Source organism: Serinus canaria, chromosome 3 (genome assembly GCF_022539315.1).
Source record: "Serinus canaria isolate serCan28SL12 chromosome 3, serCan2020, whole genome shotgun sequence".
NCBI lineage: Eukaryota > Metazoa > Chordata > Aves > Passeriformes > Fringillidae > Serinus > Serinus canaria.
Genome location: NC_066316.1, coordinates 33,605,460 through 33,621,763, shown reverse-complemented (window position 1 = coordinate 33,621,763; position 16,304 = coordinate 33,605,460). Strand labels below are relative to the sequence as shown.

Here is a 16,304-nt window from a genome sequence, read left to right as displayed (position 1 = left end):
GGTGGTGTCCTGCAGCTGCCTGCTCCTGCTCCAGGTTCAACTGCAGTTTTTAGCCTGTGCTCTGCTTCATGCTCTGCTGGCTGACTGGTTAACTGCTGGTGCAGCCAGCAGGTAGACCTTGATGTGTATTCACTCAGTGCAGTGTGAGAATCCCATGGCAGGCTGTGGGGGAAGCAGCTTGGGTCAAATGGTGCAGAAGCCAGTTCCCAGCTCCAGTTTTGGAGCCTTCTCTGGGACACCACCTTGTCACCATGCAGACCTATCCTGACAGCCCTGGTTAAGAAAGAAGGATAAAACCTGAGTGCAAATTCCTGCCTTGAATAGAGGAATGAAATAATTTAATCTTTTCTTTTGATGTAAGCATGTGTCATACAGTAATCATTTGAAGAGGTGCTCAGGAAACCCAGCAGAAGTTCACATGGGCTCTCTGTGGCAGCAGTTCTGTTTGAGAGTCAACAAGGGGCAGCTTCTGTGGTGCTGGGAGCTGAAAATTCTCAGCACTTCACTGACCCACAAAATCAGGGGAGCACCAGCAGCACAAAAATGGACAGATGTGAGAGACACCATAGCTGGTGGGAGCCTGACAGCCAGGACACTCTGAGTGTACTCAGTGCAGGAGACTTGAGAGCCCCAAACAGAGCTCTGAGTAAAAGGTATCTGTCATTATCTAGTAACTGTTTTGTCCTTGGGATAACAGAGACTCCTGGATAAATATCCATCTGTCATTTTTACAAAGCCAAGAATGTTTATCTCCCATTTTCATTCTTAGGAATGCTGTGTATTTGCAGTTTGGTGTGCTTACGTGCATGCCCATATAAATCAAAGGCTGTTGGTGCCTTCTTACACAACTGAGGTACCCATATAAAAAGATTCTGACATATTAAATATGTCCTAATAGTATTCAAATTATAGGTCTGGTATAAGCAGAAGTATTTGTTTCTGTTTCATGGTGTGTTGGGTTTTTTTTTCCTGTAAGAAAAGCTATCATATTTAATTCAGGTAAAGTGTTATGATACACTTTCATTGCTCAATTGAGTCAGACAAAAAAAGCTCGATATGTTCCCAAGGGAGAGCATACTTTGAAGAATACAGTGGTTTACTTTTAACACATGTTCTTCACTGAAGTTTATATTTGTTGGCATCTTAGTTGGCCAGATACCTGTATGTAAGGACAGTAGTCCAAAAGTTCCATTGCTTTTATTTGATAGAGATAGACTTTTTTAATTTGCAGGTTTGTATTTTATGTTTTAATTCATGTTTATAGTATTTCAATTCAGTTCCCTTAAAGGACCTTGTTACAGGATCAATTTTTTTTATTATAAACCTGTGTAATTTATATTTATGAAATACATAATGATATCTGAAGAAAAAATCTAATTCATAAATCCTGGCTAAATGTGCTGCAAACACTAAAAGCAGTGAGGACGGTGATGGAGTGTGAGTGGCACAGCCTGAACTGAAGTTCTACTTGGAATGCTGCTGGACACGTTAAGCCTCTCTCAGTCCAGAAAATTGCTCTTGGGACATCTGTAGCTGCAGCTGGTCACACCAGAAAGAGGTGGGCAGGTTAGCAAAGAGTAGATCTGGGCCAGGGGTGTTACACTCTTTGTTTACAAAAGAGTATCCTGTTGTCCTAGGGGCTTAAACATAGTGTCTTAAAAATTACATAGAGCTCAACAAACTGCTAAAGTCTTTTTCATCTGTTTGAGAAAGCAGAGCTGTATCTGCACTAAGCATACACTGTAGTCAGTTTGGCATTCTTTCAACTGAAAGGAGGCACAAGGAGTAGGTGAACTGCCAGATAAAGATAATAAACAATAATAATTGTCAAAAAAAATTGACAATTCTGGGTTCTTTCCAGCAAGTTTTTCTGGTATTTATCTAGGTATCCAGTCTTGATGAACATATTGGGGATGGAAGGGGAGTTGAGGCATTTTGGGCAGAAAAATACACTTCCATGAGTCAAAATTCTTAGTAAATATAATAAAGGAGCAGAATAGCATAAAAAACATAATGGCACTAAAAACTGAGTTTCACAGAGTCTGGCATTAAGGTAAAAGAAATTAGTAGTTGTTCCCTAAAAGGTTGTTTAAATTGAAGCCAAGTGAATGCATTTCATTTGTTTCACATGGGAACTATTGCAAAGCAGTGCAAGTGACTTGGATCTGCTAAAACCAGAAATCTCTCCCATCTCTCTGGAAAACATTCCCACTTGAAAGTTATGTCGGTTCAGTTCCCTTCCTGATGGTAATTTTGAACTTAACTATCCATTTAGCAAAGGAGAGGGCAAGCCAGCATTGAAGGATTTGGAATTATGTATTCTGGTCTCATGAAAATTTCATGGTTAAGATAAATAAATAAAAGGTTTCCAGAGTGAAATGCTGTGGTTATCTAAGAGTTCATATCTCTCCCTCACTCACCATCCTCATATCCTCATAATAAACAGCTATTGATTAAATTGAGGAGCCACTTGGTCTTTAGCACTACAGGTGGGAGGTGGTTTCTGGCCAGGGATATGGTAGGATATATTTTTTGCTTGCCCTTTTTTCACCACCCTCCTTTGCCTTTTTTTTTTTTTTCTTTTTTTTTTTTTTCTTTTTTCTTTTTTTTCTTTTTTTTTTTTTTTTTTTTGATGTGTGTGGTTTTGTTGGTGTTTTGTTTTTTTTTAAATCCACACTTCATCAGATCTATATGTGTTTATTTTTACATTTTGTGGGCAATTATTCTTCACTAGAGAGTGAGCATAAAAAATGGAGGCATATATATATATAAATATATATGTAAAGGTAAAAATCAGCAGGTAATTAAAACTGGTTTTCTTAATGCAGTGTTTAAATTGAGTTTGCTTTAGATATATGGATTATTTTGACTTGGGTTATTTTTAGAGCCATGACACCAGGCCTGGCAGATTAATATTTTGTTTTGGTAAATTTTCTTCCTATTCAATAGCACTTCACCCAGTTAAGAGTTTGTGCCATTGTAATAGATTCAAAAGACAAATAGCAAGCTATTGATCAAAGAAATCCTGGCAGAGATAAATCCAGCCTTAAACCTTCATAAACTGGCTTGTTGAATTTAGCTTGGCTATTTATGCTGTCCCATCCTGCTGTATTTAGAGCTAAGGGTTTGGTGACAGGAGTTGAAAGTCTGTGATCTGCTTTAGCTTGAGGATGAGATGTGCTAAATGAAACATTAAAGAGTTCTTCCATGCTTTGTTCTGTCCTAATGCAAGTTGTCAGGGGCTTTTTGTTGTCTGGCATTTTTTGCTGGAAAAAGAATAAATTTATTTTATCATAAACTCAGTCATTTGTGAATTCCTTAAACTAGAGCAAATATTTTCTGCAGTTAAGTTAAAAATAGCATGTCCTAGGGGCAGAGGAAGCAGCTGTGTTAAAGTATCTGCCTATTGCTACATTTTCAGGATTCCTATTAATGATACAGTCAGTTGAAATGACATCCATTGCATATTTGTCCAAACAAGTGGAGAAGAAAAATAAACAGTGTGGTGCTAGGGAATCCATTAGAATTGTGTATCTCTGCATGTCTTTCCTAATCAGAGGAGCTGATATCTATATTCTTCCCACAGTTACTTCTGCAATACTTGTATATCACACTAAGCACTAAGACAGTGAGGTTTGCCTGCCTAATATATGTTCTTACTCATCTTTACTGTTTTGTGTTTTATATATATGCAGATAAAATTTGCATGCTCTGCAGAATACATAATGGTTTTTAAAACAATCCTTTCTTTATGAAAAGAAGCAAAACTGGACTTCTACTGAGTAGATAACTTCATTCATTTAAGAGCTATAAACATTTTTGCAATAATGCAGAGAAATTTTCCCAAAGAAGATGACTGTAAATAAAGTGGGTGATGTGAAAGTCTTCATGCGTGCTTATGCTGTTAGATTCAGCACAATCTGATGAATCTAACTGCTGCTCCATAGGTTATGATTTTTCCTCCATAGATTTTTGTTTACTGTAACTGTCAGCGTACAGTTAGAGCCAGGACTGTATATTAAGGTTCTAGAAATTAATATAGCATGTGAAAATCCTGTTCCATACCTTGTTAGCACTTCTGTCCCCTTGTGTCTTTTGGTAACCTTTGTTTTCCAGGTATCTTGTAAATTTCTTTCTGTACAGGTCAATTACAACAAAAATTGAAAATGACTATTACAAAATACTGTATTTTATCATTACATTTCATTAGTATTTTAATAATTACTAAAATGTAGCTTTTCTATTTGAAACATCCATTCTAGGAGAGAGAGGGTCTCCAGAGTTAGTAATTTTGGTGAACTGCTTGTCTCTTGCAGTTCTGGATATGGCTCGCCACGTTCCCCTGTACCGAGCTCTGCTGGAATTGCTCCGTGCCATTGCCTCTTGCACATCCATGGTGCCGTTACTTCTTCCTCTGTCAGGAGAAAGCAGCGAAGAGGAGGAAGAGCAGTTGGAGTCCCAGGCTTCTGTTGGGACCTTGTTGGCTAAAATGAAGACCTGTGTAGATACCTACACCAACAGGCTGAGGTAAGCACTTCTGTCAACCCTGCCCTTCATTTAAACTGTGTTGTGTGGTTGTGCTTTAGGAGTGGTACTCCCCAGTTTAGTGCTCCCCCTGGGGCACTCCAAACCACACTGCCCCTTGCAAGCTCCTACCTTCCCCTCCCCCTGTGGTGGGCTGGAGAGGAGAATTAGAGGCACAAAAGGTTAAAAAAATCACGGGTTGAGATAAGAACAATTTACTGGAAGCAGCAATGAGATAAAAGAACAAACAGCAACAAAATTATTAACAAAAGTGTACAGAAGAGAGAGTGATTCACATGCTCATCATGAAACTCAACCCAATTTTAGCTATACTACCCTGACCTCTCCCTCCAGCTGGGAGCAGGCATTATGCAGCTGTTCCCTCCAGTGTGGAACCGGCACCACCCAACTGCTCCCTCCACCACACTTACTTGGCTAGAAGGAACCCCTTCTTCCCAGAGGAGAGTCCCTTTCCCCTGCCCCAGGAATGGTCTGTGGTGGGGTACGGTAACCTCTGGGTCCTGGCCATGCCTTCTCCTGGATACTGCAAAAATTAACCCTGTTCTGGCTGAAACAAGATAAGCTTTTACTTATGAATATAGAAGTGAAAGAAGATTGAATTCTGTATATTTCTCTGAATGGATGTTGCCATCCAGAGTGAGAATATACCATCTGTTTGATCTAGATTTGTGTTTGTATGTATCTGTCTGGTTTACTGGACTATTCACAGGGAATAGTTTTGGTATGACAGACATAAGCTGGTAGATTTGCATACTCCTGTCATTTCATTGATGACTATCAATGTTGCAAGGCAAATTTTCAATTCTTTATCTTAATAATTTTCTGTTTCCAGTAATTAGTTGGTTTCTTGATTTTGTTTACTTGCTTCCAATTTGAAGACAGCTTCTTAAGAAATAATAACCTCTCCTTCTCTGCAAAATTTAAATTACCCATCAGTTTCTCCAGTCCCTCTTGACTGAGACTGCAAGTCTTGCTTATCAAGCATGTAAGGTACCTGTAGTGGGATATTTTTTTTGCTAGTGTGGTGCAAAATAAACAGAACTGGGAAGGACAAAAACCAGTTCTTTATGTTGGATACCCACCTAAAAAAGTCAGCTTGTGCTTGCTGGCAATATTATCTATATATTTCATAGTATATGTAATATGTAATCTTCTTAAAATAGGAAAGCAGCTTGGCTTTTGTGTAATCCATTTCCAATACCTGTGCATGTAATTCTCCACCAGAATTGCTGACTGTTTTTTCTTTGCTCATCTGGTCATCCATTAGCCTGGGATTTAATGGCCATGGAAACCTGGATCTTCTCATGTCACTTCCCCAGGCTGAAGCCTAAAAAGTCTCTCTGTGAGAGTGGCGTGCACCTACTGTTCATAGGCTCCTTTCTATTTCCTAAAGTAAATACAGTATGAGTAGTTCTTCATGCCAGCTTAGGATCTGGAAGCAAAGAAGAGTTCCAGAGTCACAATTATTTTAATATTAGATGGATTTGATAGGAATTCTGTGGTTCATTCTTTGTGCATTATCTGTACAATTTTCTTGTCTTACTTTGCTATACAAAAGGAAAGCCTGTCTTTTGCTGGGTGGTTTAAGCATAGTGCAGTTTGTGTTTGAAGCAGTGTATAGACAAGGATGAAAACATCAACAGCCTGAACAGCCTGGAGTCACTGGGGTGGAAGGCTTGAATTCTCAGTGTTTTAGTTGAAGGTGTGCCAGAAATATAAGCAAGTATTGGCATGAATTTCTTAAATGGGACAATCTGCTGTTCCTTTCAGATCAAATTGGCAGAACAACAAACCAGAGTTATGGGTTCTAATTTCAAAGGCAAAACATCACATCCTCTGAGCAGCAGACTTGCATGTCTGCCAAATGTCATCTCCATGTTGGATTGGGAGTGTCCACTTTGTTCCAGAATTGAAGGGGATCAGTTTGGTTGTGGAGTTCAGTTAGCATTGAATTTCCTTTACTTTCAAAGGCCACAGTATTCTGTTAGAAAATGGAGACATTTCTGGATAATGGAGAAGACATTTAGGTGTGAGATGATTTCTCCTGGCTGTTTGAATGCTAGGAAGTCAAAGCCATCAGTGATTGGAGAGCAGTCAGGCTGGTGTAATGAGTTGCCATGAGGGCTGAGTTTGAGACATGAGCTTGCTGTGCTGGCTGAGCCCCTTGCTGCAGGGAGCTGCTGATGTGTGGCAAAGCAGGCTCACTGGAACCAAGCTGGGTGAGCTTCGTGCCAAATGGTTATTCTGGCAAAATGAGATGGTGGCTCATTCGTGGGATGTGTTTCTAGTAAGCTTACCTCTAAAATTCCTAATTATGCTTTGTAGGGATGCTGGAATACAACCAGGTGGGCTTGAGGTATTTTCTCTGCTATGGCTTTTCATTGTCTTCACTGCTATTTTGGAGAACTTCTATGTGAAAGAGTGCATTTTCAAACACAAAAAAATTTCTTTAGAACTGAACCCCAAGAATCGAGGCCTAATTTGTTTTAATTGTTTTTCTTTGAAAAACAATTATCAGTTCCTTCTGCTGCATGTGAAACTCACATTTTGAGCTGATGGTATTCTGCAGGGAGCAGTCCTGCAGCCTCTGGTTTGAAATGCTTCCACTGAATGTCTGTAAATAGTGCTTCAAGCCCCAAGGTGGGGTAGGTGTAGCCATCTGGGAGGAGGCTACCAGCTTTCACCAGTGGTCATTTGCAAAGTCACAGTCCCTTTGTTTTGCCTGATTTCAGGAGGTTTGTTTGAGCAAGTGTGAATTACTGGAAGGAATGAATGTGGAGTCCATGAGGGCTGTGGTTGCAAACCTAGGGTAGTTTTATCCCAAGACAGTGAGCCCCAGACTAAGACTAAGCAACCCTGTGCTGTAAGCACTGTCCCTGTGGGGCACAGGGGCTGAATGCTTCATTGGGCTGTACTCTGTGAGTGCTTTGATAAGGGTCTCATTCTGGATCACCACATTCACCTCCAAGTACCAGGCACGGCTGAGTAAGTATTAGTATTGACTTGGAAAATTAAAGTTGCCTTGGGAGTGTATAATTCATTATTCATTTAGCACAGCATAAAGAGAAGGCTGTCATCTCTAGCACAAGCTAAATTAATGGCTTAAATTATTAGCATGTACACTGCTGTCTCTTGTAGCAAATATATTAGTGACTGTCATCCCTTTAAATATGGGTTGACATTTTCTCTGCTTTTTCTTCAGTGGCTGAAAAACTGTATGGGGAAGTTTCTGTGTCTGTATTTCATATTTGGCTCCCCCTCCACTCTGGAAGTCATAACATTTAGACAAAGATTTTTGCTGCATTAAAGCTCAGGAGTTTGTTAAACTGCTAGTTATCTGCATACAGAAATTTCTCTGCAGGGTGATAGAATGCAAGGATGGAGCTGAAGCATCTTTACTGGCTTTATGATTTCACTTTTGCTATTTTGTCTCCTCCTTCATAGAGTGTTGAGAGATCTGTAAAGTTCCCAGCAACTGCTTCTCTCAAGCTGGGGCCCTACTGGTGCCTCTGGATGACTTGAGTATCACCCAGCTTGGAGAGAAATTGAAACCAGACAGGACTGCAGCACTGGAGATGACAGCAAGAAGGGAGAATGGCATTTTCTCAGCTAACAGTGGGCTTTGCCCACATTATACGTGCTCACAAATAGCAGAATAGTCATCAGGTTGCTTTTCTCATGTGTGCACAGAGCAATACCATGTGTTTCAGGTCTCTCTGAGATAGAGTTTATGGACTGTCATCTTCACTGGGGCTGTAATTTTGGCACTGGAGGACTCCAAGATTGAATCTGACCAAGGAGTTCAGTTATTTTGTAGGGTCCATAGAGCAGCCACAAGGCTGCAGCAGGCTCATGGAGGTCTTCTGACCTTCCTGAGGGACTGGGACCCTCTCAGTGACTCTGACCTTTGTTTACTTGGTGTGCTCTAAGATTGCCCAGTGTATTGGTGATATGTGAAATCCTTTGAACCTTTTCCTGGGCTTTGAATTACATTTTTGTCTCAGCCCTTTTATAAGCATACAGTTTAGGGAGCTAAATAGGATTAGATTTTTCAGACCAGGATGTTTTGTTACATGAGGGAGATGGGTACAGAGACCATATTCACACTTCCATCTGCTCCAGAGTTGTTTTGTGTAAGATTTTTGTCTTATAGTGCACCTGTTCTTTTTAAATTGCCTTATTTAATAGCCATTTAATAGCCAAAAGCATAAACATATTTTAAGGATATGTTTTCAGAAAGGGCTGCTGTGGTCTTCTAATGTCAAAGAAATAGAAAACCAAGTATAATAGCTCATGTCTGCAGGGATGTTCATTTCTATCTCAGATCACAAAACTCTGTGAGCTTTAAAAATTATCATCAGTGTGAGAGTACATATGGCTGGGGGGCCATGGACAGATTTTCCCATCTAGAGTCTAGGGAATTACTTGATTTTCCATATGCTGATTGTAAATAAACTGAGAAACTGTAAAGAGCTGTTACATTTTTCCAACATTTGTGAATAATGCTAAAGTAGAGAATAAAATAATGAGGCAGAGGCTTACAGGAGAGCTGGAGAAGGACTTTTTACAAAGACCATGTAGTGACAGGACAAGGGGAAATGGCTTCAAATGAAAGAGTAGGTTTAGATTAGATATAACAAAAAAATTCTTTGGTCTCAGGGTGGTGTGGCACTGGAACAGGTTGCCCAGAGAAACTGTGGATGCCCATGCTTGGAGGTGTTCAAGGCCAGGCTGGATGGGGCTCTAAATGACCTGATCCAGTTTAAGGTGTCCCTCCTGTGGTAGGGGTTTGGAATGAGATGATCTTTAAGGTCCCTTCCTACCCAAACCGTTCTGTGATCTCACAAATGGTTCAGGAGGGGTAACACTAACTTGGTGTTCTTTTGAATCAAATAAAGGTAGGAGGACAAAATGGGGGAAGAAAAACTGGATGTCATCATTCATAGGAATCTTGCATGCTATGGCAATAGCAGTTGGTTTGTTCTCCAAAAGTGGGGGAAAAGCCTTACCTTTAGCCTAACTAACCATTACAATATAGAAGGAGCACTTGTGGGAGGAAGCTAAATGTTGATAAGGCAGTATGTCTAATTTTGGGAATTTGTTTACCAGCTATCTTATCCTCCCTAAGAATCTGGCTGAAATCCATGATTAGGCAGAGTCAAGGATAAAAAATGAGACTTGGATGGGGCAGAGGTGTGGGTGAGTCAGATTTATTCCTGCATTTTGCTTCCTAAACTGCTCTTCCACAGGTGTGGCCTGACTCAGAAGTCAGGCAGCTGCATAATGTAGACCCTCACAGAAGCCCCAGATAACTGCAGCTGTCAGGGTAGAGCTGTTGTGCAAACACAGGATTTCAAAAGTCTCTTTTGAGGAGAGGCAGGGCAGGGGTTTTCTGTTGTGCTCATGATTGCAGTGCACAGAATCTCCTTTCCCTGGAGGCACAGGAGATGTTAGTGAAATACATTCTCTTTCAACAGTTCAAAAAGGCTGAAGTCTAACTGTTGTGGACAGCAGGGAGAACAAGAGGAGATAATATTATTGGTACTGAATGTTTGCATTGCAAGTAGATGTCTCCTTTCCCTGCTGCTTCAACTAATATATATTTCTTGTCTGCTGAGGTAGTTGCTGTCAGTAACTCACTATGTCTGTAGATTTTAGCATGCAGTGAAGCATTTTGCTTTATGAGGCAAACACCTTGATTTTTTGATTCGAAGACCAAATAGAAGGAGGAAAACTAAACAAATGGTCCAAATTGTAAAAGCAAGTGGACAACAGAAGAGCCACAGGAGCACTGTTTTGAAAATGGATTTGTAAGAATTAATTATACTTTCAGTACCTTCACTAAGCACATGTTTATTGCTTTTCACACATCTTTCTCTTGCATAATGCCCACTGACATTTTACTTCAGCCAGAATTTCTCCAAGGGTTTTGTAGCAAATAGCTTAAGGCTTCTGTATCAATAGCAGGCAGATCTAAATCTATATATTTCTAGGGTAGCTGCTAGCATGTGCGTGATGTTAAAGCAGTTTATCACTGGGGTTTAGTAGGTTTGAATACGTATTTCTGAAGGTGCTTAGTATGTTATTTAAAAAATATTGGCCTATCTTTCCACAAGGAAAAATGCAATAATAAGGACTGGAAAGTATGCATGAGAGATGCAGCTGCTGCTTTTTTGTCATACAGTGTTCTTCAAATGCAACCTGGGGCTGGCTGTGATGCCTCCAATTCCTCCTAAGTTTGAGTATCTGAAAGCTCAGAATAGCTTGAAGTTTGCCATGGGCTAACATCCTTTTGGATTAAATCTGGAACAGGGAAAATGGACCGTGCTACAGTAATGTATTTTGTTATTAATGCTCTCTAGGGATATTCTCATTTGATTAGGTACAGTTCAGAGACCATATTCAGTACTGCTGTAATCACCTCTACTGAATAGTTTAGAGAGTCATTCATTATGCACAATTTCAGTCTAGATTAAAACACAGAAAAGTTTTAGTTGATAAAATATGTTTGCTATATCAAAACACTGAATTGCAGTTTTTACTCATGTAGATATTGGTTTGCTAGTGAGAAAGAGAAAACCACTTCATCTTGGCTGTTGAACTTGTTTGGGTCTCAAAATGAACAAGTGCTGTTGAAACAAAAATGAGTAAAAATTGTAAAATAATTTGGGTGCTGTTAGCATTGAAATCTCCCAAGTTTTGCAGGATGACAGTGTAAGTTTATGTTAGCTCTCAAAGCATAGAAGCTTTTAAATACACACATTTAGGTTACATTAGTGTCAAATACCCTTGTCCTCATTTCAGCAGTTGACTGAGGACTGGATTGTCACAGTCTAAAGATTTAAACGTATGATTACTATGCAGCTATCTTCTATCAAACAACAGTGTTAGGCACATGCTTTTGAAAATGCACTGCATTTTCAAATAATTAGAAAAATTTGAGGTGTTTAAATTGAAGTTTTGATTTGCAGTACTTTGATTATAAACATCCGATATTACCTAGATGCTTTTTATATTTTAAGGCTCTTAAAATTATGTTACATTAAACTCTTTATTGAAATAAAAGCTCTACATTTCTGTAGCCCAGAAGAGAACTGCATAGACAAAATTTGTGTTTGACCCACAGTCTTCTGGTGTCTAGGTTGATGTTCAGCTACATGCTGTGAATTTTTACTGGAGGTTTCCTAGAGTTTTATCATTAAGGTTTTTTTAGTAATTGCTCTAGCAATTACTAAAAAAAAATTCTCCTTCATGTATTGTATAACAGGAAGGAGAATTTTGTCACCTATTTAGGACTTAGTTTTGCACAAGGATCTGAAAGGATGAAATGCATATTCATGATGTGATCTTTGTTAGATTGATTTTGTACGGTTTTCAATCCTGTGTGAAGGTGTGCAGACATCAGGTCAGCCTGAAGGGTAGGCCTGAAATGTTGAAGCAGAAACTGCTGTACTGGAATTGCTGGCTTTATTTCCTATTTTCACTGCTCATACCAGCTGTACATCTGTTTGTCAAATCAAGGCAGCATGTTCAGTGTTGGAACTGCTGGTTGCTTCATTTGGTGATGAAGCTGAAGGTACAGACACATTCCATTTCAGAAGATTGGGTTAGTCTCAATCCATTATCTTTAGTATTTTTCCCTGTTGACAGATGCACTGGATACTGTATGGCTGGTTGAAAAATACTCTCTCAGGTTATATCCTGTTTCTTTGCCCCATGCAGGTCTAAAAAAGACAAAGCTAAAGCAGGAGTAAAACCAGATACTTCTGATCAGGAGCCAGAGGGACTGACCCTGCTGGTGCCAGACATCCAAAAGACGGCGGAGATCGTTTATGCTGCCACCACCAGTCTGCGCCAAGCAAACCAAGGTGAAACACAAACACTTCTAGAGGTGCTCTGGCTGTTTGTCTGTAATGCAGCCATTTACAGATAACTCATAAATCAGCTTCAAGGCAAGACAAAACACTTCCCTCCTGTCCCCAAATGCTGACTGCGCTTTCAAAAGCGGTTGGAACCTTGTGGAAGTTTTAAGTGTTTTGATCAAGGAAACAGAATAATTCAAGTTAGTTAGAGGACACCTAATAGCTTCCAGCACAATTATTTAGAACCTTTTTTTATTATTATTTTCTTGGCAGAAAACAACATACAGGACCTTTTTTAGTAATAAAATTTTTCTGTTGAAACTAAATCTTATTAATAGGATTAACTATGAAGTAGATGAGTGCAGAACTAAAATCTGAAACATGGGTTGAACCTCAAAAGACCCCATCTTGTTGTCTAGTAATATAAACTAAAGATTAAGTAGCTGAATCAGGGGAGTGCACTTTATAAAGGTATGTATAATCAGCTCCTGATTTTGGAGAGTCCAGGAATGCCTGTGAGAATAGCCATCCACACAAGCATATGTCCTACTTCCTATTTGAAATTAAAAAAAGATAAATTAAAAGAAACAACAAAAGAATATTCAAAGAAGCAGCAGGAGTCATGACTTATTTCTGAGCTGAAATTATGATCTATTTACTCCAAGCTGCTCAGATAATGATATACAGTAGTGAGAAAGAGATTTGTATACCCTAAGTGATGCCCGGTTTTGAGATGTCTCTATGAAAGGATGTAACCATAAAATGTCAAGACTTGCTGTGCTTTTCTTGGAATTACATTGCTAATTACAAATAATTACATTTTACACAACAGAAAAGAAGATGGCTGAATACTCCAAAAAGGCTGCTGTGAAGCCCAAGCCTTTGTCTGTTTTACGATCCCTTGAAGAGAAGTATGTGGCTGTCATGAAAAAACTCCAGTTTGGTAGGTTGAGAAGTATGAATGTGTGTGTGTTTTAGAAAGCAGACACTGAAGAAATGTGTGTTCTGTTGAACAGAATCCTTTATTATTTTAAAAGTTAACAATTGTCTTGCATATGTGACCACTGATAATTTTCACATGAGGAAAATTGTACATCCATATTTTCAGGTTACCAGCTCATGCACTCTTTGAACTAATAAGAAATGTTTTAAAGCATGCACTAAGGTAATGCATGGGACCAGATGAATTCAGTGATGTGTTGATGTTCATATTTTCATTACAGTAATGATTTTTTGTGAGTCTTTCAGTTCTCAAATTACATTGAAATGTTTGATTTTTTTAAAGCTCATATATGAGCTTTATACACTTATTTATTTATATATATATATATATATATATATATAAAGCTCATATATGTTATTTTTTTTAAATAGAAAATAATTCAAATCAAAATGTGTTTTTTAAATGAAACTGCAATAAAGTTAATTGTGTCTTTTCCAGAAGTGCAATATATTGCATTTGGAAAATGTGATGGGAATCTGTCCTTACTTTAGCAGTAAAAGGAATTTGTTACCAAAAAATTCATAAAGAACTAATAGTATCTTATCCAAAAAGGAGCTATAAAACTATTGCAAAAACATGCTCACTGAGTATTTTTTGAGTTACAATGACAGCAGTTGCAGTCACATTTCTTTGCTGTTGTATTTGCAAGAGGTTTTCCTCACAAATGTTTGTGGAGTGTATGCCAAGAGTAGGAGTTATGAAGGTTTGTAGGAAGTGGGAGTTTTTCCCTCTGGCAGCTGTGCAGCAGATTTTGTGCAGCAAGTGATTAAAGAAAACCAGCTCCAGCGTAGTCTTTCATGGTTCTTCAATAACATTGAACATTGTCACCAGCACACGAGTAAATACCACAGGCACTTGGCTTCACAAGGGTTCCATTATTAGCATTGTTATGTATTTGTATGTATCATCATATTCCGGGTCAGGAATAGCTGGTAGCTTTCCAGATTAGGAGTGGTGTATATTTGACAAGTTGCATATGAGAGTTTGTAAATTAGCTGCAGAAATTGTTTCAGCCCAGCACTGTTGATGCTTTGGTTTCTGTGATCACTTACTGAAAAAAAAAAAAAAAAAAAAAAAAGGTTTTCTGAGTTGCTGTGATGCAAATTAAACTTTCCTGATTTTAATGTTCATAATCTTTATCCAAGACTAATCCACTACAAACTTCCCTCCTTTCCTGATGTGTTAAAATTTTTTTCCCTTCCAGATACATTTGAAATGGTTTCCGAAGATGATGATGGCAAATTGGTATTTAAAGTAAATTACCACTACATGTCTCAGGTGAAAAACGCGAGCGACGCCAACAGTGCTGCCCGGGCCCGGCGCCTGGCGCAGGAAGCCGTGACTCTGTCAACCTCCCTGCCGCTCTCCTCTTCGTCCAGCGTCTTCGTGCGCTGTGATGAGGAGAGGCTCGACATAATGAAGGTAAGGAAGCAAAGCTGGCTTTAGTTCTCTCTTCAGCTTGGCATAGAAGTGTTCAGGAAGGTGCCTGAAATCTTAGGAAAAACCAGAAATATTTCGCATCCACTTTAATTGCTGTCCAGGCATTAATGTAAGTGGTAGTATTTGAGTGTGAGTCTGATTTCTCAGCAGCTTGGCAGGGACAGGGAGAGCCCATCTGCCCCAGGAGTGCTCTTTTGGCCAATGAGTCTTCACAGAGCAGGATTAATTCTTTTTCAGGTATTCCAGAGTTTAGTGCTGTTGCTCCATTATGGTCCAAACATATCTTCGCATGTGACCATTGAAGTGGCAGGCAGTAGGTATGGGGAAGTACACTGAATACCTCTGGACCTGTATTTTGAAAAAAACATTCTGTCAATAGCATCCAATTGGAAAGAGTTTTCAGCTCTTTCTGTCTTGCTTTCCACTTGTAATCTGGAGAAATGAGTGTTCACAGAGGGCTTTGCTTACCCACAGTATCAGAGTGAACAGACCAACAGCCTGTGTGTGATTGTGAGGTCTAATAATAATCCCTGCTACACAGCAGGTGGAAGTAAAATGCTTCCTATAACTTACAAAATCTCAACTGTGTGATAGATACAAGGGTGGGGATTTTAAATTCCTTTTTTTTTTTCTCTTTTTAACTCTGGTAGGTTCTCATTACTGGTCCTGCAGACACCCCATATGCAAATGGTTGCTTTGAATTTGATGTGTATTTCCCACAAGACTATCCAAATTCCCCTCCACTTGTCAATCTGGAAACAACTGGAGGCCACAGCGTGAGATTTAATCCAAACCTCTACAATGATGGCAAGGTAAGTCAGCTGGGGTCCTGTGTTAGGTGTAAAAAGGAAGTGAAACAGATGAAAGTTTTTTCCTTTTCTGATCAAATTATGGATCAGCCACTCCCAGTGTACAGGAGGAAGCTCTTTGGTTGAGGAAGTTCTTTGGTTAATAGCAGTCTTCAGAATGAAATTAAGAGGGATTTGCCAGTTTCAAGTGGGAATTACCTCCTTTCTAAATAGTCTTGCAGATTTTTGGAGATCCAGCCTTTATGAGTTGCATTGGACCAAAAAAACAAGTACTTTTGTCTGAGAAAAATGTTCTTTTCCAACATTTTCTGCTAAATGAACCAGTCAGAACCTGTTTTGGCTATCTGAAATACCCTTTCCATGCATAAAGTGTGCTTCATATCAGCTGCAGCTGAAGGTTTGCTGAGTGCCTTGTCTATTCTTCTCCATTTGCTTTCTATTAATGTGGACACAGAATATAATTCCTAGTGGAGACTTTATCTCCCTTTTTCTTTGTCTAGTTTTAAGTCTTGGAAAATACTTGCCTCTAAGTTTCTTCTGTTCATTTTCTCTCTGTTTTCCCTGTCTTGGATTGTTACATTTCACAATAAGATTCAAGAACACCATAAACTTCCCTGACATTCAGATCATTCACATAAGTTAAGG

The 16,304-nt window shown here is 39.1% G+C and overlaps 1 protein-coding gene across 5 annotated transcripts in view; it reads left to right on the top strand.

Moving 5' to 3' along the window:
• Positions 1-16,304, top strand: part of BIRC6 (baculoviral IAP repeat containing 6) — a 175,555-nt gene that overhangs the window by 148,329 nt on the left and 10,922 nt on the right. For all 5 annotated transcript variants that reach the window (XM_050972011.1, XM_050972008.1, XM_050972010.1 and 2 more), the window contains exons 66-70: positions 4,317-4,527; positions 12,268-12,413; positions 13,240-13,350; positions 14,615-14,832; positions 15,501-15,662. In XM_050972011.1, the coding sequence (XP_050827968.1) occupies positions 4,317-4,527; positions 12,268-12,413; positions 13,240-13,350; positions 14,615-14,832; positions 15,501-15,662 (848 nt within the window). The remainder of the gene's footprint in view (positions 1-4,316; positions 4,528-12,267; positions 12,414-13,239; positions 13,351-14,614; positions 14,833-15,500; positions 15,663-16,304) is intronic.